This window comes from Narcine bancroftii, chromosome 10, assembly GCF_036971445.1.
Source record: "Narcine bancroftii isolate sNarBan1 chromosome 10, sNarBan1.hap1, whole genome shotgun sequence".
Classification (NCBI taxonomy): domain Eukaryota; kingdom Metazoa; phylum Chordata; class Chondrichthyes; order Torpediniformes; family Narcinidae; genus Narcine; species Narcine bancroftii.
This window is the reverse complement of record NC_091478.1, coordinates 6,580,442-6,607,422: the sequence shown is the minus strand read 5'-3', so window position 1 is coordinate 6,607,422 and position 26,981 is coordinate 6,580,442. Positions and strand designations below refer to the sequence as shown.

The 26,981-nt window shown below is 41.0% G+C and overlaps 1 protein-coding gene across 6 annotated transcripts in view; it reads left to right on the top strand.

Moving 5' to 3' along the window:
* Positions 1 to 1,386: 1,386 nt before the first annotated feature.
* The window catches only part of ptprea (protein tyrosine phosphatase receptor type Ea), a 58,824-nt gene continuing 33,229 nt past the window's right edge, over positions 1,387 to 26,981 (top strand). Inside the window, exons 1-11 of one of the 6 annotated variants that reach the window (XM_069899658.1) lie at positions 1,387 to 1,473; positions 2,067 to 2,177; positions 3,322 to 3,509; positions 6,703 to 6,787; positions 9,814 to 9,886; positions 14,993 to 15,066; positions 18,855 to 18,991; positions 21,768 to 21,858; positions 22,484 to 22,560; positions 22,714 to 22,750; positions 24,681 to 24,778. In XM_069899658.1, coding sequence (XP_069755759.1) covers positions 2,171 to 2,177; positions 3,322 to 3,509; positions 6,703 to 6,787; positions 9,814 to 9,886; positions 14,993 to 15,066; positions 18,855 to 18,991; positions 21,768 to 21,858; positions 22,484 to 22,560; positions 22,714 to 22,750; positions 24,681 to 24,778 — 867 coding nt within the window. In that variant the 5' untranslated portion in view covers positions 1,387 to 1,473; positions 2,067 to 2,170. Of the gene's footprint in view, positions 1,474 to 2,066; positions 2,178 to 3,321; positions 3,510 to 6,702; positions 6,788 to 9,467; positions 9,672 to 9,813; positions 9,887 to 14,992; positions 15,067 to 16,079; positions 16,446 to 18,851; positions 18,992 to 21,767; positions 21,859 to 22,483; positions 22,561 to 22,713; positions 22,751 to 24,680; positions 24,779 to 26,981 lie in introns of those variants that run through there. The other 5 variants (XM_069899657.1, XM_069899660.1, XM_069899659.1 and 2 more) reach the window with 5 other exon arrangements.

Genomic DNA, 26,981 nt, shown 5'->3' with positions numbered 1-26,981 from the left:
TTTCACATGAAGTGTGTTTGACTTGGAAGGACTGTTTGGGTGGTGAGGGAGGAGGTGGGGGGTGCAAGTGGAACACCTCCTGTGGTCACAGGGTTAGGTGCTAAGGGAATGATTGGTGGGAAGGGAGAAGTGGATGGGGGAGTCAAGGAGGAGTGGTCACTACTGAAGGCAAAGAGTGGAGCAGAAGGAAAGGTGTCTGATGGTTGAATCATAGAGTAGGTGGCAGAAATAGCAGAGGATGATATGTTGGTTATGGAGACTGATTGGGTAGTAGGTGAAGACAAGGGGAACCCCGTAAGGGTGGAGGGGGTCAGGGAAGATGTGCGGGTGAGGACCGAGTTGGTGATGGTAGAGGGGAAGCCAAGTTGTTTGATGATCTGCCATGGAAGACCTCGTCTGGGGAGCAGGTGAGATAGAGGAATTGAGAGAATGGAATGGAATCCTTGCAAGGGGCAGGCTGTGAAGAGGTATAGTAGAGGTAGCTGTGGAAGTTGGTTGGCTTGTAGAAGATGTACATCGAGAGTTTGTCTCCTGTGATTGACACAGGGAGATTGAGAAAAGGGACAGTGTTGCTCGAAGAGGACCAATGGGTCCATGAGGAAGTACCAAAATGGTTGGTGGAGAAGGAGTTGAGAAGCCTTAATTATTTTCCTAATTATTGAGAACATTTTACACAGAACATATTACCTAAATATTTCACATAATTCTCTCTGTGGTGCTTCCACCTATGGTCTTGCATATCTGTGGCACAACTTTGCCTCAGTTATCCTCAAAAAGGTTGTGCAGAGTCATCATTTCTCTGTAGGAGGTATAAGCTAGTTCAGAGAAAAACAGGAAGGGCTGTTAAGATCTGGGTTCATGCCCTGAAAGGTGAATCTTCAAAATGCAACATGTTTCATGGTTGAAGAGCTTTAATTTGCACAGGACTGAACAGGGGTCTTGAAAGACTTATCACGGTTATTACAGGCTGAATACCCATCTGCAATACAAGATTCAGTGGTTACAAAGTAAAATTCATGAAACTTTCCAAGGTTGAATTCAACTCAGGACAGAAAGAGAATCCTCGTGTGCTTTGTTGGTGATGAAGCTTAATTCAAAACCTTAATGAGCTTAATAACTTAAACCTTCTCTCATCACAGCAAAGAAAAATGTGTTTTAACCCAGGCAGTAGTTAAACAGTTTAATAATGTCAGGTGATGTATTGCAAGTGTATAGCTGTTGATGTGTCCTGAAAAGGCACTAAAGATTTGGTGGATATTGCATCATTTAATCAGCTGACATTGTTATAATGTTTGAAGTTTAAAAAATACTCATGTCTTAGTTAAATAGAATGTTTTTAAGACAAGTGCCATTGAGTTTCTAACTCTCTTTATTCTTGTTCTTTTAGTCACATGATGAGTAATACATCTGCAGATTTTAATTCATCATTACCAACACCCCCGAACTCCACAAAAACACCTGCTAACTCCAAGGGTAAGTATTGTGGCCCTGGAAGTGGTACCATGGCAGGATCATTTGGAACCTTGCTGCATACGATTAGACTTTTATAGAGATGTAAACTTCATTAAGAAGAATATTTGGATCATAATGATTTCTTGATGTCAGTATTATTTAAAATATAATGGTCACACATTATAATATTTCAGTAATTTACAGTACTCAATATTTTAAACTAATAGAAAACAGATCTGCAAAAGGCATTTCTACTGGTTTAATGGGTGAAATGTCCTTCTATCATGTAAAGACTGAATCAAGGAGTTCATTATTCATTTAACAGAAACGATAACCTGGTCTCCTATATTGTTAAGTGATGGCGGTGGGGGGTGGGGTTAAGTGGTCTGTAACTACTTCACCATTCAAATTTGTGTCATATCCTCTCAAAATAGAACAAAGATCTGCATATAATTTCTTTATGAGCACCTCATCAGAGATTTTTAATCCACAGCTTTGTGCAGAATGATTCAAACGATGAAAATGATAACGAACAATCTTTGCAGTATGCCTTTAGAGAAAATTTATATTCCAGCTTATTTCAGTGTTAAATCAGTTCTTTGTTATTTCTACAGATTGTCAGTGCCGTACAACCACGGATAGAAATAGTCAGTCGATGATTTGGGTCTGGAATCTTCATCAGGAGAGGAGGAAGGGGGTGATATTATTTTGAGCCCAAATGCATAGTAGGTGATTCTTCGCCAAATTTGAGCTTTCCACAGCCAATAATTTTAACTCCCCCAACATTCAGTGACTCGGGGTGGGGGTGGGGGGCTCTCATTTGCTTCCCATTTACTGACTGTTAGAGGCGCTTCAGGGAATTCCTGCTGATGGCAAATCTGTCCGCCTTACATCAGATGAAACTAAATTCTGTGAAATATTGCAGTGTTTTTTTTAATTACATAACAATAAAGGAACCTTACTCCTACAACAACATGGATGTTCTTGGCCTTATCCATTGTCAGGGTAAGGCCAAACATAAATTTGAGGAAAAGCACATCACAGTCCTCCTTGACAGCCTTAAACTGAATGGTATGAACATAGCTCTTTCTAAGTTGAGGTAACCCCCATCACACCAACTCCCCACCGCCCCTTCCAAACCAACCCACCACCTAAATCTCCTTAACTTATTCATGAAAATAAAGAATTCACCTCCTCTCTAAATTTTCTTTCCATCCCCCTGTTCTCTGCATCTCTCACACCGTCTGCATTATCACCTCTGGCCCCTTCCTCAGGATTCCAGCGCCTGCAGTTTACTTTTCTTTTTTTAAACTATTTGTTAGTGCAGGTCTGTCCAAACACACCCAGTCACTGGTTCCAATGTCTCTGACCCTTTACGTCCAAGATCTAGTTCTGGCATCTTCTTCTCATCCACCCTCATTCCTTTTAATTTACCTTAACTTAACACCTCTCCCCTCTTCAATTTACCCAACACCTCCCTACCAGGCTGTGACCAGCAATATTTTGTTGCATAGCGGTTAGTGCAAAGTCTTTACAGCACCAGTGATCAGGACAGGGGTTTGAATCTCGCGTTATCTGTAAGGAGTTTGCACATTCCCCCCATGCCTGCATGGGTTTTCCCCAGGGGCTCCGGTTTCCTCCCACCATTCAAAATGTTCCGGGGGGCTCAGGTTAATGGGGTGTAAATTGGGTGGCACGGACTTGTGGGCCGAAATGGCCTGTAACTGTGCTGTATGTCTAAATTAAAATAAATAAATAGAATTATTTCTCCCAACCCTTCACTGTGCGATTACATCCTGATACTGTATTTAGTCTTTCTGATATTTAATAGCACTCTCAGCTACTGATCTATTCCTTCCTCATTCCCAGCAATCATCTCCAACTTTGAGATGTGTAATACTAGCTCAGCAACTTGCAATTCCCGCTCCTTCATCAATCACCCATCTGTGGACCTCTGCATTGTCCGCAGATACATCCTTTGCCTACTTAAGTCCGGGAGAGGACTCAGCCAGCTCCAAGAGATTTTCATCATATATGATGGGAATTACATCTGGAAGGTGAGGATTGGCAAGAAAGTGCTTGCAGTGCCTTCATACAATATAAATGCTAACTGAGAATCTCTGAGCTTTTAACTCACTCAAACTGAACCCCAGATGCTAAATGCTGTGATTATTTATTTTATTAATTTGTTGCAATAATTACAATTGCAATCTCTACCTCTTTCTGTGGCATTCTCCCTAGGCTATTTTAAATTTTTTAAATAATTTTGGAATAAACTCATTATTTTTTTAAAAGGATAAACATTACTATTTCTAGTTAAACAAGAAAATCTACAGATTCTGGGGTTGAGTGCAATGCACTGTATTTCAGCTCACTGTTTAGAGGAAGAATTTTATATCTTAGGCATTCATTTTACTCTGCAATATTATGTCTAGTGAATAACAAAGAAGTTGATTTTGTGTGCTGAAAGAAACGAGTGAGGGTACTGTTCATTTATTTGTAAGCTGTGGTAAATCAGTGCCGTTACAAGTGGTGATTCTATGAGTTCACAGTACTTCGTTATTTAAAATGGATAATGATGAGAATAAACCCCTTACAGGGAGCAGTTGGGGAGGTCAAACTGAAGGTTCCCCCCCTCCCCATTTTTATTAATAATGCACCAGCATGGTTCATGATCCTCGAAGCACGTTTCTCTGCCCACAGTGCAACGAGTCAGAAGATGAAGTACGATTTGCTTGTGGAGTGTCTTCCAGAGCAGATTGCCTGTGAAGTGCAGGATGTCTTAGTGGATCCTGATGGCAACCTCCTAAACGACATGCTTAAGGCAGTCGACTCAGCCATCTAGGGAGACTTGTATTGGCCAATTACGAGCTGATGGCAGCCAAGGCGATAGGCAACCATCACAGATGTTGAAGACGTGGCGCAGACTAGCTGGAACAGACCCTGTCGAAGGTGATTTTTGAAACATATTTCTTTGATGTTTACATCGCCATTTTCAAGAGCATTTGGTGAGTGTCTTTTGAATGTCCATCCTCGATCAGTTGGCGGATCATGCTGCCCTCGTTACGTCCATGAGCTCTGCGTTGAAGATAGAAGGATTGGTATCCTCCCCTAGTCAACCGGAGCAAATGGAACTGGAACAACTACTTACTACTTCGTGAAGCTCCAGCTCCATATCAATCGAAGAAAATGGAGTTGGAGCAGCAAATGGCAGAACTGACTACGCAGATCCAGGCTTTGGGCACATAACAGAATTCCTTCCATCAACCTGGTTGGAATCATGGTGGTTTAGGGCATGGTCAACATTTCTGAGCCTCCATGTCGATACAATCATGAAGAAGGCTTGCCAGTGGCTATACTTTGTGAGAAGTTTGAGGAGATTCAGTAAGTCACCAAAGACTCTCAAAAACTACAGGTGTATCTTGAATAGCATTTCTGGTTGGTTGCATCACTGTCTGGTATGGAGCTGCCAATGCTCAGGACAGGAAAAAAATTGACCTACGACATCACAGGCACCAGTCTACATTCCACGAGGACATCCACATATGGGAATGTCTTGGGAAAGCAGCCTTCATCCTCAAAGACCCCCACCACCCAGGCCATGCCTGCTTCACTCTGCCACCATTGGGAAAAAGGTACAGGAACCTGAAAACAAGCACTCAATGGCACAAGGACAGCTTCTTCCCTGTTGCCATCAGATTTTTGAATGAAGAATGAATCACAGACTCTGCCTCACTTTTCTTTATCTTGCACTAATTTTATTTATTTTGTAATGCAATTTATATAACAGTGCCCTCTGAAACTGATGCAAAACAATGAATTTCATGACGTGTTCGTGACAATAAATTATGAGATGATTTACCAGAACATTACTACAAACTGTTTTTTGCCCTCAAAACAAGCCAGAATTTCCAATGTAAAAAAAACCCCGGTGTTGATTGAAGTTGCTGTCGAGCTGTGAGAAGGCTACCTTTCCATTTTTGTTTCTTCAGTCAAATGGTAATGGTAGCAAGTTCCCCTTCCATCAGGCAGCCAGTAGGAACAGCTTAAGGAAAGCAATGCGGACGAATGAATGGAAAACAATACACATCTTTGAAGAGGCCAAAACTGGACACGATCCTTCTGACAGCAAGAAATATACAATAAATCCTTTGAGTGTGACTGTTAGTCAAGGAAAGTTTCTTTTGCTTAGATGCTGGTGTCTTGATTTTTCTGTAGCTGGATTGGGCTGCCCTTAGCACTCTGTCCAGACATAACACCCATGGTCTCCGTCCACCCTCACTTACCTGGCATACAGGTGGAGCTGAGCCACGGTGGCTGACAGGTATCTAACACAACGTGACAAGCCTTTTAGGAGCAAGTACGTCATAGGGTGGCCATATTGGTGAGGTCACACTGACAACCATTCAAAGAGGACAAGGGTGGAGACAGAACTACATCTCCCATCAAAGTTATCACAGCATTCAAAGAGTTTCAAGGTGTCAATTAAAACTTATATTTCATTTTCAATTATTTAAGGTTGGTATTTTTCTTTCGCAAAATGAATTAAAATATATATATAATGCATGGAAATCATTAAAAATAAGCAACTTTTTTTCTTCCTAATTTCCAGGCTGCCAAATCCACATTCTGTTAAATGGGTTCTAAGATTCAGTGGCAGGTCTGCTTGGGGTCTATTGGTGGAAGAGAGTGACAGATGCACCAGCATCTTACAGTGAATCCTGAATGCAAGCGGGTCCCTTCAGAACCATCAGCCACAGGCAGCACAATTCAGCTCATTGCGTGTAACAACAATGTTGAAACAACAGACTTTGCCTCCGGGTCTTTCACAGGGGAGGTTAGAAACTGAAGGTTGTGCTCGCAATTGGCTTCCCTACAGCTGTAATCTGCGAATTTTGATCCGGCATGTCCTGGCATGTTGCTTCATTATATTGTGGTGGCATGTGAGCTGTTTATCTCAGCAATATTATTCACTGAAACTGGAGCTGGCCAAAACACTCTAAATTGCCTGACAGAATGCAGACAGCTCTGCAAACTTCAATCGATGGGTCATCTTATTATAAAGCAGGAAGTTGCTCCAGGACATCATACTTAAAAAATTCTTTATGTTCAAAAATGTACTGGTCAAGTGGATGCATTTGGGCTGCCCAAACTTGTGGGTTACCAAGTTGTAGGTCTAAATTTAAAATGTAAAATTAAAAGGAAATTAAACAATTAGTAACCTAACACTGCTAATCCTTTGTCCCTTAGGTTCGTATACTTCTTGTTTTGCAAATTCCTGATGGAAAAATTACCACCCAGATTTTGTGGAAGGTCATGAAGGAATGGTGTTCAAGTAATACTTTAGATGACCTCAGAACGACTATAATATGTGTGCTTAACTTTGTAAAGTATAGATGGGATCGGTCTTTATTAAATATTTGGTTCAAATTATGTTTTACAAAATGTATTCAGGAGGAAAACATTGTCAGTGTTTCAGGATGGTGTGCCGCATTAAGGCAACACACCATCTTAATTTTTCATGAAGGGTTTGATGAACAGTTCTGGCTTTAAACTTTGATCATTCTTGATCTCCCTCTGATGCTTTTCGACACACTGAGATCCTCCGGCAGATTGTATGTTCTTCCTGGTTCCAGCACTTGTGTATCATGTGTCCCCTGTACAATTTAATTTGTGAACTGAATGAATGGCTCACCTTATTTTTCAAACTTAAATGGTATATGCAGAACATCAGCACCTCCTTTATAAGCATAAGGCATCCATACCTTGCTGAATACGTTGATCTATGGTCTCTGGTCACGTTCTCCCCTTGACTCTGAGTTTCTGCTGGATCATCCAGATTTCTCCCACACCTCAAAAATGTGCTGGTTCTCAGGTTAATTGGCTATTAAGAGTAGGTGGTTTGTTGTATTATCCTGATGGGTGGGGTGGGAAAGGGTAGTTGATAACCATGAGTGAGAAGAGATGATGAGGAAATACATGTGAAAATACGAGTGCTATTAGCTTGCACCATATCAATTTCTTTTTTGCTGTGAAAATTAGAAAAACTGCTGAAAAGAGCTTGTCAATACTATATTCCTGATCCTGCATCCACAAATGTGGGACCAAATTTGATAGAATAGGTGTGGCTCGATCAATAACTTCAAGCAGAAAAAAAGCTTGTAGTTAAAGGCTTTAATATTCAGAAACATCGGGCACATCTGTACATGCTGCTGGCCCAGATCCAAGGCTGGTATGGAGGGAGGAGACTAGGACTCTCAGCCTTTATTAGGGAATCTTATGGGGAGGAGTTACAGGGATGGCGGTGGGCCAGCCCGTACAGTCCAGTGAGGTCACACCTACACAGTAGGGTTTGGCTGACATTAGAGATTGACACCAGTTTTACACGGTAATGGCAGCAAGCACTATAGTCAACAAAATGTGCAGTTTTAAGTTTCACTGATTCCCATCTGAACCAATTCTTAATGAAATACCTCATATAATTTAAAGAACATTGACCTCTGTGATGTGTGTTGCCATTGGATTTTGTTTTCATCATATAACATGTTCCTATGCACTACAGCAAGTTTCAAAGTGGTCTTCAACACAAGCTAGATTTTGCCCTCTGACTATTTGCTCTTGCAACTTTATGGAATAAAGATCATTTATAATTCTTAGTATTCAAATTCAAATCAAGCATGTCAAAAGTAGAATGGTGTGATGTTAGGGTTTATATTAATCAGCACAAAAAAAGAGATAGAAAATCTCTGTGAATGTCAGTAATGGGGATTCACTGGCCATAATGTTTAAGAAGCATTTTGCATAACTTTGTTCCCAAATCCCCTTCCAAAAATTTCCTTTAAAATATAAACCTCATAAATCAAATAATTAAGGATTGTGAGGTAAAACAAGTGGTAAATAATCCTTCAAATGAAATTACTCGGCCTAGAAATTCTAAAACAGTGCAATATTTTTTGTTCATTGTGAAATAGAGTCTTATAAATTCCATTTGGCACATGTCAGAGCTTTGGTTCCAAGCTGCTGGGCAATGCAATGACTTACATAGGCCAGCAATACTTCTGACATCACTTGTGCCAAATTGTTTGAATTGGATGAATAGCACACTAAATCAAGCCTTAAAAGAACGACTGTGGCCTGTTGCAGCACAAACTAGGGTGGGCCTTGCTTTACTTGGGCCACCACTGGGAAGCATTGAGCTGCCTATCCTCTTTATGGTGGATTTGTTTTCAGCATATTTTTCAAGTGAATGTTTCCAATCACACCCAACTTTACTGCTCCCTTTGCTGCTATTGTCCTTAGACCTCACCAATCCTCTCTCTGCCCAATCTGCATCCCAACTGTCCTCTCCCTGTGCTACACTGACACCTTTGCATTTGACCTCATACCATCCCATCTTAATTATTTCCTCAACTGGCCACCTTAAATGCCCTGTCCAGCTGTCTACCTTTCCCTACATTGTCCTACCTCCCTTTTTACATGATGGGTTTTCCCTTTTTCCTCATCCTTTCTGAATGAATCACAGAGGAGTATTCTTTTGCGTAAACCCTATCACACTCGAAGCTTTGGAGCTAACACATAATCACTGCCAAAAAGCTCACACATAAGCACTCATTGGAGTGGGGACGATCTTGTAGTACCTCTCAGAAAATAATCTGGTTGAGGCAGGCAGTCTTCGTGAGAAGTGTCGTGCAGGTAAAATGATATTGCTCCTCTGGCATCCACAAAAAGCATTCAATGTGCTCATGTTAAAAAAGATGGGAGGTCCGCTGTATGTTCTGTCCCACTGTCCTGACACCAAAAATGGAGCAGGTCTCCATTTAAAGCACATTAATATCTCAATAGCCTTTGCAAAACCACTTGAAGCATGAGATGATAGAAAGTTGTTTGTAAATCATGCTTGAAACTTTCATCTCAATCCATTCCACTTAAAAAATGGAGTGACACCAAAAGAAAAATTACATGCTCCGCCAGCCATCTAACTTCAGCAGCTTTTCTGAGTTGCATCAGGTGAGCCGAAGCAATTAAAGAGGTTAAGTATGATCCCTGCTCCAGGTCATTGCCTGATGATTTCTGTGGATTGTTTAAACTTCCATTCAGGACAAGAGAAAGACCAGCAATAATGTCTTCTGCACCCGGGCAGACAAAGTGCTCATCGTGTGTGCTCACACAAGGTTCATTCAGGCTTTCGTTAGCCCAGTGTCTTCTAGGGAGGAAAAATTGTAAATATATTCATTATCACTTTGGCTTCAAACTACTAAATCTGGAACATGTACCAAGCTCTGCATTTATTGAAAATACCCAGTGGGTGATTTTAATGCATCTAATGTTAACTCATGTTTTCAAAATGGTTTCTCCATTCAGATTCATACATTGCTGGATATGTAATTGTGCCATTACTGGTCGTGATTTTAATTGGAGTTATTCTTTATTTAAGGTAAGAATTTGGACTTTTTTTGATGTTTCAATTTATGTGAATGTACAATGAAAATATTTTGCATCTTCTGTGCTAAGATTTTTTGTACATTTTACTGCATTTTACATGACAAACTCATATTAAGTTCCCCAATGTAAAGTTTTAATGAGTTGTTTTTAAGATTTATGAAGTGTATGATGAAGGCATTATTCTTGTTCTTTTGCCAATCATTTTTAATAATCCTACAGTACTGACAAGGGAGCTTAGAACTTCCTATACATCATCTGGCATTCTCGCATTCGCTGATACAGTAGATTTTCTTTTATCTAAATAGACACAGATTTTTTTTTTATCAAACTGGACCAACATTTTAATTAAAATTGAATCCAAAGGAATTATCAAAGAATGAAATCCTGCTGGCTTACTCCCGAGAGGGTCACGATTAGAGCACAAAAGTCTCAATTCCATACAAGGGCATCTTGAACTTTGGAGGCATGTCTAGTGTTTCTGAAGCATTAAAACAGTTGAGAATAGGTCAGAGGTTGACTCCCTTGTAGTTCCTCTTTGGAACTAAAAGGGAAGTAATAAATAGGATTGCCCATTGAAACAATTTATCAAGCATTTAAAAATGTTATTATCATCATGTTGCTGTGAAATAAGAAAGGAAGAATGTCATAGAAGCAGAAGTTACAATTTTGGTTTGAAGTAAAAACACAAAATGCTGGAGAAACTCACAAAGTTAAAAATACATGCCCAGCATTTCTGGCTTGAGCCCTTCATCAAGGTATGGAAGAATGTCGGCAGATGTCCAAACAAAAGGGGTGGATAGGGTAAGGGGGGGGGCAAGGGAGGTAATGTGGAAAAGAAGGGAGGGGACAGCAGCGATCAGTGGGAGGAGAGATGGCTGGGTGAGTGGAGGGGGAAGGGAGGGAAGAGAACTGGAAAGAGGGAGAGGAAAAAAAGGCAAGCAGATTAGCAGAAACCAGAGAAGTTGATGTTAATGCCATCAGGCTGGAGGAGGCCCAGACAGAAAATAAGGTGTTGGTCCTCCAATCTGCAGGTGGTCAGGCACACAAGGCCATGGACCAACATGTGAGCATGGGAATGTGACCCAGAATTGAAATGGTTGGCTACTGAAAGGTCTCGGTTACTGTAGCGGAGGTGCTCAGTGAAGCGATCTCCCAATTTGTGACCGGTCTCTCTGATGTAGTGAAGTCCACAAAGGGACCACCGAATGTAGTAGGTCAGTCCTGCGGCTACACAAGTGAAGTGTTGCTTCACTTGAAAGGTCTGTTTGAGGCCTCGGATTGTGGTGAGGGAAGTGGTGTGGGAAGTGGTGAGGGAAGTGATGAGGGAATTGGTGTGGGAAGAGGTGTGGGAATTGGTGAGGGAAGTGGTGTTGGAATTGGTGTGGGAAGTGGTGAGGGAAGTGGTGTGGGAAGTGGTGAGGGAATTGGTGTGGGAAGTGGTGTGGGAAGTGGTGTGGGAAGTGGTGTGGGAACAAGTGTTGCAGCCTGCAGCCACAGGGGAAACTGCTGGGGTGGGTGGGGGGGGTGCGTGATGGATGCGGAGGGATGAGTGCACGAGGGAATCATGGAGGGAGTGTTCCCTACAGAAGTCAGAGAGGGGAGGAGAAGGGAAAATATGTCTGGTGGTGGGATGCTGCAGTAAGAGCTGGAAATTCCGGAGGATAATGTTTTGGATGTGGAGGTTGGTGGGGTGGTAGGTGAGGATGAGGGGGATTCAATGTTTGTTACGTTGGGGGCAGATGAGAGGGAAATGGAGGAGATGCAGGTGAGGACTGAGTTCATGGTGGTGGAGGGGAAGCCATGTTTGTGGAAGAGGGCAGACATTTCGGAAGATCTGGACTTGAAAGCCTCATCTTGCGAACAGATGCGATGGAGACAGAGAAATTGAGAGAAAGGGGACCAGGTGTGAGGAATTAGTAGGAGTTAGAGGGTTTGTAAAATACATTGGTAGAAAGCTTGCTTGCTGAGATGCGGACAGAGAGCTCCAGGAATTGGAGAGCATTGTCTGAGATGGACCAGGTGATTTTGAGATCGAGGTGGAAGTTGGCCAAGAAGGAGATGAAGTTGACAAGCTCATCGCGGGTGCATGTAGTCATTTAGGACATTTGGCTCTCTGTACCTGTGAACCATTTTCATGGACTAACCCCATATCCAATGATTCCCTTCATAAACAAAATCAACCTCTTAATGATTATGTTTAAGCTTTTACAATCCTCTGGGGTGTGAGAGAGAATTCCAAAGATAAACCACTGTCTGTCCCAGTTTTGAGAGTTAGGCATATGTTTGGAGACACCTACCCATGATAAACATGTGTTCTGTCAAACTGTGTAAAAAATTAGTACATTACAATGGAGTTACCTTTCATTTTTTCTGAACTGAAGGGTACATTGACTTCACCTGCTTAATCTTTTCTTACACAATTAATATTCCCGGATTCAGTCAGCAAACCTTCACTGCACTCCTTCATTTAAGAAAGTAACCTTTCTGATGTAAGGAGACCAAATTTGTACACAACATTCCACGTAAAATCTCAACAGGGATCTACATAATTAGAGCAAGATATCTCCATTTTTAAACTAAATCCAAATGACCCCAAATGTTGACTGTCCATTTCTCTCCATGGATAATGCCTGACCCACTGAGTTCTCCAGCTTTTCTCTGTTTCCCCACTCATGCAGCTGACTTTTGAAGTACAATGAAATCTAGCCAAGGCCTCTGAGATAATTCTCTCACAACCTACTTCCTTCTCCCCCCTTCATTACAAGATCCATGTTCTAAGAAACATAATTCGTACCTGGGTAGAAGCATACTGTTACATTGACATATGCTTTGTGCAGAGCAGGTTGTCAAGCTCACTGCAGCCAGATAAGTATCAACAGCTATGAGGATTGTTAATGGATTGACAGAATAGTCAAGTTTATTATCATCTGATTGCAGAAGTAGTATCTGACAAAATAGTGTTCTCCTGTCCTTGGAAATGCAAACAGTACATAGGCAGGGCAAATATTCACATGTACAAATAAATAAATAGATATTGTTTCATAAATATGAGTGTCACAGGTGATCAGTGTGAGCAGTTCCTTTGGTCGTTCAGCATTCTCAGTACCTGTGGGAAGAAGCTGTTCCTCGGCCTGGTTGTGCTGGCTTGGATACTAAGATACTTGGATACTCCTGTATCTCTTTCCTGACGGGAGCAACTGAAAGATGCTGTGTGCGGGGCAATGGACAGTAGGTGCAGGAATGGGCCATTCGGCTCTTGGAGCCAGTCACTGTGATCATGGCTGATTATCTACAATCAGTATCCCATTCCTGCCTTCTCCCCACGTCCCTTGACTCCACTATCTTTAAGAGCTCTATCTAACTCTTTCTTGAAAGCATCCAGAGGATTGGCCTTCACTGCCTTCTGAGGCAGAGCATTCCACACATCCACAACTCTCTGGGTAAAAAAGTTTTTCCTCAACTCCATTCTAAATGGCCTACCCCTTATTCTGAAACTGTGGCCTCTGGTCCTGGACTCCCCCAACATCAGGAGCATGTTTCCTGCCTCGAGTGTGTCCAATCCCTCAATAATCGTACATGTTTCAATCAGATTCCCTCTCATCTTTCTAAATTCCAGTGTATATAAGCCCAGTCACTCCAATCTTTCAACATATGACAGTTCCGCCATCCTGGGAATTAACCTCATGAAACTACTGCTACACTCCCTCAATAGCAAGAATGTCCTTCCTCAAACTTGGAGACCAAATCTTCACACAACACTCCAGGGGTGGAAGGGGTCAACCCAGACAACCCAAATACTCTGTTCTGAAACTGCTATGGTCCAGTGTTGCATAGGGTCATCCCACAGCACACTTTTAGGGTCGATCACTTTGTACTTCTTGCTTTGCTGGCTGTGAGAATTCTTCAACATGATTGACTGTTAAGATGGCTTGACTTCATCATTGTTGGTCTGCAATGGAATTTCCCAATAGCTGACATTAAAATGAAAGTTAATCTGGAAAGAGAAAATCACAAAATTTCGAGGGCAATTCAATTGAACCTCAGGGTGGAACAATGCAATCATTTAACTGACTGTTAAATTTGGAGTCTCATGTTTCACCTGAATCTTAAATGTTATTTGATCACTCTTCTCCCCATACCAACCAGACCACCTCGAGGTACATTAGCTGCACCTGAGAGTGAAGATGGTCCACACTGCTTCCAAACTAGGACACTGACAGGAATTTTTATGGCACATTAACCAAATTGTTCTCACCTGTGAAGTGTGATAGGGTGTGCTGACAGTTTTTCCATCAGTGTGTGGTTGCTGGAGATGCCCCATGCACCTTTTTATGTCTTGCTTTATCTGGTTGTTGGTTCAACGAAAGAAACACGTGGGAAGAACCAACATCCTTCATGACTAATCATGATAGAAGGGCCAGGCTTAAAATCTGCCTTCGCCAAAAGGTGGAGCAGTTCAAGTTACGTTTCAGCTGAAGAGGAAATGTAAAAATGTAACGCCCAAACCACCAATTCAAACACTGATACTGATCATAACGTCCCAGGAGGCTGAATTGAAGTTGTCTGGAGGAAACGGACTTTTACAGCACCGAAGACAGAAATAATTTGTAACGTGACATACCAGAATTTCAAAAGGTTCCTGCTTCTTTCACAAGGGTAACGAGTGTTTACACAACTAGTTCTAAGCTGCCGGTAGAGACCTGCTTCCTATCTCAACTCAATTACTCACTTCCTTTCCTGCAGGTTGAAACTGGCCTAGGCCTCTAACAGGAGTATTTCTAGTTTTCTTTCTTGGACATTTCTTTTAGAACAACTTTGTTTGTCTGTTTCCACCATCCATTTGTAAACAGCTTGTGCAATTTACATCAACTAACTTTCTGAGAGATGCATCTGTTCTAATCCTCTGGTTGAAAATCATCCATAAAAGGGTTTTGTTTTGCATGTGTACCAAACCTTAAGATTTAGGTGTAATAATTTTAGCGTGTGAATTTAATTAACACGTTAAAAAGTAAATCAGGTTAAACTTGTCTTAAAGCAAATGTTTTTTTTTCAAATAGCTGGAAGTCCCTATACATGTTTATGGTTTGTGTTTCTTAAGATTGAAAAGAAGAAAAAAAAGCGTTGTCATTGGAAGTGAGAAGAAAATTCCAAATGGTATTTTAGAAGAACAAGGTAATTAAAGTTTATTTGCACTGTAGATATGAAATATAAATGGGAAACATGTAGCAATTGTATTGATCAGCAGTGAAACAGAAAGAAAATATTGGTTCAATGTTTAAGGAAGAGGCTTCTTTTCAAAACTGAAAATCTGCCTTTACTACCTGACGAAACAATTTCCAATGCAAGACTGGAACCCTTTCTTTATATTGATGCAGACAGGTGCACGAGATGCACAGCGATGTACATACAACTTGTGTAAATTTGCTCCAGTCTGCATTTGGTTCTCAACCATGTTTGAAACCTGGATTTAGAATATGTACTGAGAAATGTAAGGATATAAATTGAATTGCCGACTCTGGCTGATACAAGTTACGCATATTATAATCCTGTATTTCAAAAACCACAAAAGATTGGCCTATAATTATATTTACAGCCCTTAGTACATTTCGTGCTGCTAGTTAATCAAGTAAATCACACATATAGAGGAAAATATGTGCATATATTATCACTGTTTGGATCCCATTCTGTTTCAAAACATTTGCACAATTTAAAAAAAAAAGATAGTCCAGAAATTCAACTACAAACCATGTGTCGGTAGATAAATTTCAAGTGCAAAATCAAGCACAGGATGTGATCTTGACCTTGCAGTCCTTGAGGCACATATGCAATCTTCAATTACTCACTTCCCTGTGCATGATGTGCCCATACATGGCACAGAGCATAGAAGGAAAACATCTGCCCAAGAACAGTACCCAATAGATGACTCCAACATGAAAATAAATAGCAGAAACATAAATATTCAGTGTGAACCACACACACTAAAGGAAGGCTTTACTGTGGAATATGTGTTTCACCTAAGATAATGTAAGGACTCATCATTTCAATCATAGCAACACACACACACACACACACACACATCCAACAGAGCTCTGGTGTAGAAAGATATAGTTGAAAATGGCAAAAAGGCCTGCAGATACCACTATGGATGACAGTGATAAGAAAAAGAGGAAGTCTTGAATATTTATCTATAGAACAGAAAGTCAAGCTGTTGGCAAAACTGGACAGAGTTTAGCATAAAGGATGCCATTTATGCTGCTGTCGATGCTTGGCGATTACGAAGATGACTTAGTTAACACTGCAGAAAAGAATGCCTATAGACGACTTGGTGAAAATGTGTGATGGACTTACTGAAGGACTAGAGCCATGTGCATTCAACACAGAAAAAGGGATCATGCCAATGTATAAATTCAAAGAAAGACTTCTAAGATAAAAAAAAATTGTTAATGAGACGGATGACACCGGAGGAAACATTTGAAAAAAGCCATCGAGGAGAATTTATTGTGTTTGGTGCGGCAATTATCTTATTTTGTAAGCAGAGATCTTTTTTTTTGGTAAGTACTAAACCTCATTTCATGTGAATTTTCCGCGTGTGGCATCACGTCGGCACTCAGAAAGCCTGCCGTTGTTTGTTGTTTGACCGCTGATACAGCGATTCTGCTGATGCTATATCCCCGTTTACAGCTAACAAATTTCTAGAAGAAACGCAATTCATGAATTACCAACTAATTCACAGAGAAAAAGATGGTGTCTTCTAACCATGGATTCCTTAACTTCAATTTTCAAAGCAGCATTTTCTATTTTTTTTGCCACGAGATTTAACTCAATGTTTTTCCATTTTTTTTTGCTTGTGATTACATTAAATGGAATTGATGTCAGTGAATATATTGTATAAATGTGACCATGATAAAAATTAAAATTTTATGGCATACTTGATAGGTTTGTGACAAAAATTAAACTTTTCAGAGAAAAGGATTGAATTATCACATCCTTAGTAATAAAATCTTTCATTTTATTTCCTTGTTGAGTGTCTTGAGTAAAAAATCGTAAAAGTTTAATTGCCACTAACTAAGCTCAGATTCATTCTTTCTGTTCTACTAAGTCAAAAATAACTACCTTACTAAAGTGGGGATTCTACAAAGAGCATGGTTTTACAGTTAAGATTGTAATATTAATTAGATGTTACCGAGGATGAGTTCTGCAATCACATTACACAGATTTTGACCTCTTTAATTATTCCTGAATTTTCCTTGTCTTGATCAATCCAGGCAACGCATGGAGCTGGATAAAATCATTGAAGCTTTCTTTAAGTATTTCCTCCCTCCACATTTGAAGCTATTTTGACATTCAAGGTTCCTTTTATTGTCATGTAATATTACAAAAATATAATCTATATGAAATCTCCTTTTTCCTGCCATAAGGCAAACAAATAGCCGCCATTAGTATCGCCCGGCGCCCCTAACAGTAAAAGAGAAGCATAAGAGAGTCCCTTCAGAGACGCTGAGTGTCTCTCCCTGAGCTCCCTCTCCAACAACCCAGTGAGACTATTTGTGCCTCTGTCTATGGGACTCCTTGAATGATCATTAAGAATCACCTACAGACTAATAGGACTTGAGCTACTGAGGTATTTCTTTTCAGCAAAAGTATAGCCCTCTCCTGCCTGTGCTTTTTCCCCTCCCACCCACCCCCCCAAACACATGGAGGACGTACAAACTCCTTGCATATGGCGTGAAACATGGAAGTCTTCAGGAGCAGGTGAATGAAGTAAAAACACAATGTTAGAGAAACTCAGTAGGACAAACAGCGTTCTTAATATAATGAAGATGCAGAATCAATGTTTAGGGCTTGAGCCCTTCAAGGTATGAACAAAATGGAGGCAGGTGCTTGAATAAGACTGTTGGTTGGGGGGGGGGGGGAGGGAGGGCAGGGACAGGGGGAGGAGCACAGTCCCATAGGCAGGAAGGTGGATAAGGGAGGGAGGGCAGAACAGAAAACAGGGAGGGAGGATAGCCCTATGAATGGGGAGGGAAGGGGCGGTAAAACTGGAGGAAAGGAGACAGAGAGATAGGGGAGAATGGGATGGTCAAGCTGCTAGCAGAAACTGGAGAAGTCGATGTTAATGGACAGTGTCCAGACGGACTTTAGGTGTTGCTCTCTCCAATTGACAAGTGACCTAAGTATGGCAGTGCATGAGGCAATGGCGGACATGTTGGCGTGGATGTGGGGTACATAATTGAAATGGTTGGCCACTGGGAGATCTCTGTCATTGATGCTGACAAAGTGAAGCAATGTCCAGTGTTTCCGATGTAAAGAAAGTCATAGTGGGACACTGGACGCAGTAGATATCTCCTGCAGATTCACAGTTACGTGTTGCTTCATTTGGAAGGACTGTTTGGGGCCACGAATGGTGGTGAGGGAGGAGGTGTGGGTGCAAGTGGTGCACTTCCAGTTGTCACAGCAGAAATTGGGAGGGGATGAGTGGACGAGTGAGTCATGGAGAAAGTGGTCCCTATGGAAGGTGGAGAGGAGAGGGGAAGATGTGTCTGGTGGTGGGATCATTGCAGAGGATGGGAAAGGGAGGAGATGCTGGTGAGGGCTGAGTAGAAGAGAAGCTAAGTTTTTTTTAGGAAGAAGGACATCTCGGATGATCTAGCTGGAAGACCTCATCTTGGGAACAGATGTGATGGAGATGGGAGAAATTGAAAGGGATAAAATCCTTGCAGTGGTCAGGGTGTGGAGTCAAGTTTATCAAGTTAAAAATAAGACCAGCTGTACAGGCAAATTTACACTTCATGGGGCATAAACTGCAAAGGTTGACTCTAATGTACTGTTGATTCTTGTGATCACATTATTCTGAATTTGTAAGTAACTGAAATTAAGTTAGATAATTCAATCTTACATTCATATGTTTGTTTATGTTTGTTGCCTTATATTAAAATTTTAATCAATTTCTAATCAAGCAGAACAACAGACAATGATGCTACTTAACAGATCGCCAACAGCGTCAAAGAGGTACCTACCTATTACACTAGAAGCTCTGGAATATGAAGTCCAAAAACGCTCAGCTGATGAGGGCAAACTTTTTCGGGAGGAATTCAATGTGAGTCTATCTGTGATTCTTTGATAAAGTGAAGGAATTGCAGGCTCAGTGTATCTTGGCCCTAGTCTGGAATACTGTAACCACAGAGAACAGCTTTGCATTCCTATTGCTTGTTTCCTCAGTTGAAAGGAAGATTTTCAAATTCAAGTTTATCAGCCGACTGTACATAAACAACCTGTCGAAACAGCGTTTCACCAGAGCACGGTACATACACATGCACTCATAATACACAGCACATAATAATAAACACTGACAGATATAATTTAAAATAAATATATTTCGGAATGATTTACTCAGCTACTGGATACTGTTCATCAATCTCACAGCCTGTGGGGAGAAAGCTGTTGCATACCCTGGCCTCTTGATTTTGATGCTCTTGCACCACTTCCTTGATGGTAGTGGGTCAAAGATCCTGTGTGCTTAGATGGAAAGGGTCCTCAATAATTCTTTGAGACCTGTTTAAGGAACATTGCCAGTTAATGTCATCCATGGAGGAAAGGAAGACCCCAGTGATATTCTCAGCTATTTTGATGATCCTATGTATTGACTTCAGGTCCGAACATTTGCAGTTATGAAACTACACAAAGATGCAGCTGAACAGGACCCTCTCAAATGTTTTCCTGTAAAAGGTTGCCAAGCTAGCCTTTCCCTCCTCAACCTCCCTTGGAAGTGTGAGCACTGCTGCACCTTCCCTACTAATGAGGTGTTGAAGGTACAGGATTGGTTAAATGCATAACCAAGGAATTTTGTGCTCTGTACTCTCAGAATGACAGAACAATTGATGTATAATGGAGAGTGGATGACCTTCGTCTTCCTGAAGTCCACAGTCATCTCCTTTCTCTTGTCCATTTTGAGACTCAGGTGTTGCTCTTGCACTATTTTACAAGCCTCCCCAGCTCCTCTCTCTCAGCTGATTCATCACTGTTGCCAATGAGGCCAACTACTGTTGTATCATGCACAGACGATGATTCTGTTTGAACTGAATCTGCCAGTGAACTCGTATAAATACATATAAATATAACATATAACTTGCAATTGGCTTCTTAATTTACAGTACATGTACAATTTACAGTTGTATCACACTCCTTCATGCAGCCATTCAGCCAAATAAGTCTATTGCCACCTCTCATAACAATCCTATCAGTCCCATTCTCCCATAATACATTCCCGCTCTCACCATCAGAATTCTTCTGCTACCCACTTATACTGGAGGTAATTTAGAGTAGCCAATCAACCTACTCTTTACCAACCAGCATATTTTTGGAAGAAAACTGGAGCACTTGGGAGAAACCCATGCCATCGAGGGGAAAACATTCAGAGAGCACCTGAGGCCAGCATCAAACCCGTGTCATTGCCCAGTTGCTCACCTGTGGTGTTCAATCTTTTACCGAGTTGATGGTCATCCAGCAGTTCTGGATACCTGTCTCTGTGTGTGTCCCTGGGAACAACCTGTAAATCAGAGAGCCCTCTGAAACCATGTTGCTGTGGATGAACTTGAACAAGGACCCTTTTCCATACACTCTTAGGAAATCTGCATTCTGCAAAGAGGTGAGCCGCTGGCTCCACTCCACCACAGTCGTCTCGGGCCACGCGTGTTGTAGGTGATGTTCCTGTTGTGCAGGAAAGAACTGACCGGGAGGGCCAGGCTAAGCCCTGGTGCTTATTAGGGAGAATTGGCATTGAGGCATCCAGTCAGATGACCTGGACAGTATGCTCAGGGGACCACCCCATAGTATCCATTGACTCCTCGCCTCTCAGTGTCTGCAGGACATTCCATGCTGACCACTGCCTGATGGACTTGTGGTTGAAAGGTGTTTGAAAAAACTTTTGCTCAAAGGATAGATAGTGTGGCAAGAGTCCGGCTGACTGTGGCATTGTGCAGCAAAGGGCCAGGCCCATCCTTTGCAACACCTGAAACAGGTAGAGGTCCTTTAGTGCACGGAGGTGTCGGTGAGGGAATACGGCCGAATGGCATGTTCCAGGTTACAGTAATACATGGTGAGGGACGTACCGTAGGTTCAGGAAGGGCTGTGGGAAGAAGTGTAACATAAAAGTCTGAAGATGCTGAGATGCTGGAGGGACTCTGCATAGGAAATAAAGATATATTACTGATGTTTTGGGCCTGAGCCCTTTTTCGAGGTATGTATAAAAAGCAAGTAGGTGCCTGTAATAAAAGGTTGGAGAAAAGGGAAGAATAAGAGGGGGAGGAGAACAAGATAAGAGGACAGGAGAGAGGAAACATGAGAATTGATTGGGGGAGGGGCATTGTTTTGGCGACAGAGGGAAAGGAGAAAGAGAGACAGAACCAGATGAAAGATATAGGGAAAGATTGGGAGGAGCGGCTAATGGAAACCGGAGAAGTCGATATTAATGCCATCCAGTTGGAGGGTGCCCAGTCGGAAGATGAGGTCTTCCTCCAATTTGCAGGTGGTCTTAGTCTGGCAGTGCATGAGACCATAGACAAACATGTCGTCAGGGGAATGGGGTGGGGAATTGGAATGACTGGCCACTGGGACTTTTGTAATTTGGAATTCTTCTATCACCAGGCATTGAAGGGCTGTGACCGACAACAACAGAAGGGGGATTGACAAGAAGTGGTGCAAATAGAGAGGGTGTGCAACAGTGCACCTTGATGGGATGTATTAAAATGATGCTAAGGGTGCAAAGAGACTTTGAATGGTTTTCTCCTTTGTAAATAATTTATTGCGGATAGTTTATTTTTGGGGAAAAAAATTGCACTGCCTAATCATTCTTACCTTTCCCTGTTTTGTTACAGTCTCTACCAATTGGAACACCACCAGCAGGCTGTGAAGCAGCAAATAAAGAGGGGAACAAAGACAAAAACCGATACCCCAACATCCTGCCAGGTAAAGCTGTTTCCTCATGCATCTCTTTTCTCAGATTTCAGAGCATTCTTGTACCATTGCAAACTATATTGTGAAAACACAGTATATCTGTACTATATGGCCAAGATTTTATTAATTAATTAAAGCAAAATGAGACATGTGGAAGTGCCTAATACTATTAATGATTTGCTTAGAAGGGAACTAACTTAAGTGTTGAAGACATTTGGTAAAGAAGATACTGTACTCACTTTGAAGACACTGGATGGATTAACTATGCAAGACAAATTTACACTTTAAAAAAAAAATTTCTATTGACTTGTGAGGTTTAATCTTTCGTTCACCTAAGGTTTCCAAAATAGTGGCAGACACAAGATATTGATCGAACTGAAATGTTAGCTCAATCACAATTTCCATCTCAAGTGGACAGTGTTCACCCAGAACAAAAGATGGAGGGGGTATTTACCAACCCAAGCTTACTCCGACAAAAGATGGAGGGGTGTTTGTGCTGTTTGTAACTGTATTTAATGGAAAGGTTTATACTGATTTGTTTGGCAATTGTTTGGAGTTATTATTTTACCATAATAATATTAGTTCATTTTTGATGGTTTAATCCACTGACATTATTGATTTGTAAACATTCTTCCAGATGACAATTTCAGAGTGACTTTGACAGCTTTAGATGGGATGGCAGATTCGGATTACATTAATGCCTCGTACGTTGATGTAAGTGCTCATTCATTTTATTAAATGTATTTAGATCTAATCAGCATATTGGCAAAAAATGTCTGCACAGTAGATGAAGAAAAATTTGTGTACATGGAAGGCCAGAGTATCAAAGTGCCTTGATCACAACATTGATTTCTTTTCTCTCCTTAGGGGTTTAAAGTGAAGAATAAATTCATAGCAGCACAAGGTAGGCTTCTGTGATAACATTTGGCATTTTTTTCTCATATAATTCATGGATAAATTCAAATGAGAGAATTTGTAACATTAGATCACTAATAATAAATGCTTTTAGTGACAGAAGATAAATATTTGGCACTGTGATTCCTTTCATTCAATAGAGATCTGTGTTACTGCACCTCAAAATCTATTATATTACAATTTGACCTTTGATGTCATAGAGATGCCATTTGATTCATGATCAATGGATTAATAATCGCACAATCACAGTATTCTCTACACCAATATAGGCAAAGGAGGAAAAAAACCCAACACCCATCCCCAACCAACCAATTTTCCCCTGCAACCGCTGCAATCGTGTCTGCCTGTCCCGCATCGGACTTGTCAGCCACAAACGAGTCTGCAGCTGACGTGGACTTTTTACCCCCTCCATAAATCTTCGTCCGCGAAGCCAAGCCAAAGAAGAATGGATTAATAATCGCACAATCACAGTATTCTCTACACCAATATATCTATATCTAAATTTAAATATACAGCACAGTAACAGGCCCTTCCAGCCCACAAGCCTGTGGCGCCCAAATACCCCTATTAACTTTCAACCCTCATACGTTTTTTGAAAGGAGGGAGGAAACCAGGGCACCCAGAAGAAAACACACAGATACAAGGAGAACATATAAATTCCCTTCAGACAGCGCAAGATTCGATTCCAGGTCTCTGGTGCAGTAATAGGGATGTGCAAACTACTACATTAATTGTTCCCCCGGGTGATTTGAGGCTCTGCTGGAATCTATCTATCTTTCTATATGTAGAGGTTACTATCAGTGTTTGATTATTAATCTATTGATGATGTGTGTGTGTGTGTACACATATGCAGCTTTTTATTCAAGAAAGTATTATTTCATGGATAAGTTGATAACACTATAAAGGATATATCAGTCTAATAGGATTTTGTCCCTGGAATTTTGAGAATGGTTAGTCAGCCAGACTAGCCCTAACCCTAACTTTTTGTTGGAACCTAGAAGTGTGTTGAAGAGTCTCCATTGAAGATATTTCAAAATCTACAGTTTTTCTCAGAATGGCAGAATTTTCTTGCTGACCATAACATTTAATACCATTCCACCATCTAAACTGATCATCAAAATCAGGGGTCTGGGACTCTTCTTCACTTTGCAACTGGATCCTTGAATTCCTCGATGACAGAGCCCAATCAATGTGAACGAGCAATATCTCCTCCTCATTGATTAAAACAGTTGATGATTTGAGAAAATAATGGATTTAGAATGGGATCATAGTGGTTAACCTCATGTAAAGATGACGGGTCAGTTGAGAAATGCATGCCATCTCTCTCCTCAACATATCTGTGCTCTGCCCCTGACTTCAGGATTGCACCCTATTTGAATGGTAACTAAAATGGACTGCAACCAGTCAATATACTGGTCTAGCCTACATCCCTATTCTCAAAACCACTGAAAGAGCATTTCATTATTAGGGGAAGCAGAGATGCATCAGTAGCTGTTGGCCTCTCCAGCAACTCAATTTTAAATGAGCAAACCTATGCCATGTAAAGACATTTTCAAACTTGGCCTGGCCTCTTTCAGCAACTGAACCCCAGTCTCCAGGCTTCCTCATCGAATTGCTCACACTTCCTCAACAACTATACAGTTGATCTCTTTATTTTATGGACTGGAAAATCACACAACCAAGCAAACAAAATGTGGCTGTAAGTTGTCTAAAACAGTGCACAGTTTATTTAGCAAATTATACGTTTAAGGAAGTTGCTTGATGTGGCTTTTCTCAGTAATGTATGGTTGGCCACCATTTCATTCGAAACTGGATCATGTAAGAATAATATGAAGCAAAGGGACAATGCTTTGTTCCCGTATCTTTTATTCAGAATTATTTCTGAAGCAGGCACTCAGTTCTATCTGTATTCCCGAAAGGTCCCAAAGAAGAGACTGTAGCAGATTACTGGCGAATGATATGGGAACAGAAATCTGCCACCATTGTTATGTTAACAAATGTTAAAGAGAAAAAGGAGGTGAGTACGTGAATATACAAAAACTACATTGTCATCTGCAATATGACAACTGCTTTGAACACTTCTTGGTTTGAGGAAGATATACGACGTGTAAAACTGAAGATTATTCATTTGATACTTTCACTGATAAACCAGCTTACTAAAATATTCCTTATCAGATATTTTTATTGAATTTCTCATAAAATTGACAAGATTCCAGCTTATCGATTTTTATCAAACTTCTGCAATGGTGTGGTAGCTGCACATTATCGGAACTATCAAATTATTTGTAGAACTTAAATAAGTAATATAGATAAACTAAGGATAAAGGTGCCATCACTAATTGTTGGACAAGATCATTAGAGACTGGAGCGAAAAGTGAGGAGCAGGTGTGAGTGAAACTAATCAAACTAGGTATGTCTGGGACCATATATGGGTTTATTGTGCCAACTTTGAATGGGAGGAGTTAAACAAGAAAAACATTTGGAGACATCAGAATGACCTTCAGAATCGGAGGGAAAATCTAAGTACAGCCAGGTTCATGTAGTACCCATCCATAGAAGACACAATAATTTTACAGAACAATTTGTTCCTACTACACTTCAAATATTATTCTCAATTCATTCCTTCAAAAGCCAGAGAGGAAACTAATGCCTGAAAGCAGCTTGAACTGGAGTTCCAATAAAGTACTTCAGATATAATTGACTGTTCTCCTAACACTCCAGTAAAAACATAAAATGCTGGAGAAGCTCAGCAAGTCAGTGTACCTTATGTACATAACCGCCATTTCAGGCTTGAGCCCTTCATCAAAGTCTAGCCCCTTTTCCACTGGCATCCCAGTTAATTGGCTGTATGGTGTCCCAGGATAGGAAGCCCTTTGTGACATTTCTACTGGGCCACAACACATCACCAGGGATCGGAGTGTTCTACCTTCAACTGGAAACTGGTGACTTTCTGCTGTCCCTTTTATCAGTGTCAGCTGACACCAGGGATATGAGAGGGGGTCGAGGTGGTTAATCCCTGGTGTGAAAAGACATCATTTGTCAGTTTTCTTTTTCCACTGGTCCTTGTCCCAGTTAATTCCCGGGACAAGGTGCCAGAGGAAAAGAGGCTTATATTGGCATTTTCTCAAACTTTGATGAAGGGCTAAAGTCCAAAACATCGGTTATGTATTTTTACCTTGTATTTCATTTTTATTCTAGCCAATTAAGAAAATTGCTTCAAACACAATATATGAAAAACCAGACAAATTTGGTTAACATTCTTTGTTAACAAAGACAATAGAAGCACCTGCAAAAAATTTTTTTAAGTACAGCCATGGAATCCAAGTGAATAAAAGCTGAGCATTTTTCACAGGAACAGGATCAGCTTTTCTTATTAATTCAGATTTCCTGTCAATATGCATACATGACATCACATACCATCCAGAGATTCTTTTTTCTGTGGGCGAGGCAGAATTACCAGTTATTGTATGCAAAAATGAACTGTACACAGCATATACATGTAAACAAATAAAGAACTGTAAGTAGATGATGAATTGTGAACAAACCAACTGTGCAATACAGAGAGAAGATCAAGTAAGAGTCCCTTAAATGAGTCTCTAATTGTATTTGTCATTGAGGAGTCTGATGGTGGAGGGGTAGCAGCTGTTCCTGAACCTGGTGGTGAGACTCTTGTGGCACCTAGACCTCTTTCCTGATGGCAGCAGTGAGAACAGACAGAGCGTATGATGGGTGGTGTGGATCCTTGATGATTGCTGCTGCTCTCCTACGGCAGGGTTCCCTGTAGATGTTCTCGATAGTGGGGAGGGTTTTGCCAGTGATGTCCTGGGCTTTACGCTCAGGCTACTGGTGTCTCCATACCAGACTGTAATGCAGCCAATCACACTTTCCACCACACCTCTGTAGAAATTTGCCAGGGTTTCTGGTGTCATTCCAAACCTATGCAAACTCCTGAGAAAGTAGAGGTGCTGACTTGCTTTCTTCACGATGCTATTAGTGTATTGGGTCCAGGAAAGATCCTCTGAGTTAGTGACTCCCAAGAACTTAAATTTGCTCACTCTCCCCACCCGTGATCCCCCAATGACCACTCGATTGTAAACCTTTGGCTTTCCTTTCCTGAAATCCTTGGTTTTGGTGACATGGAGTGTGAGGTTGTTGTTGGTGCACCATTCAGCCAAGTTTTCAATCTCCCAGTATTGACCAGTAATGCTATAATCTAATTA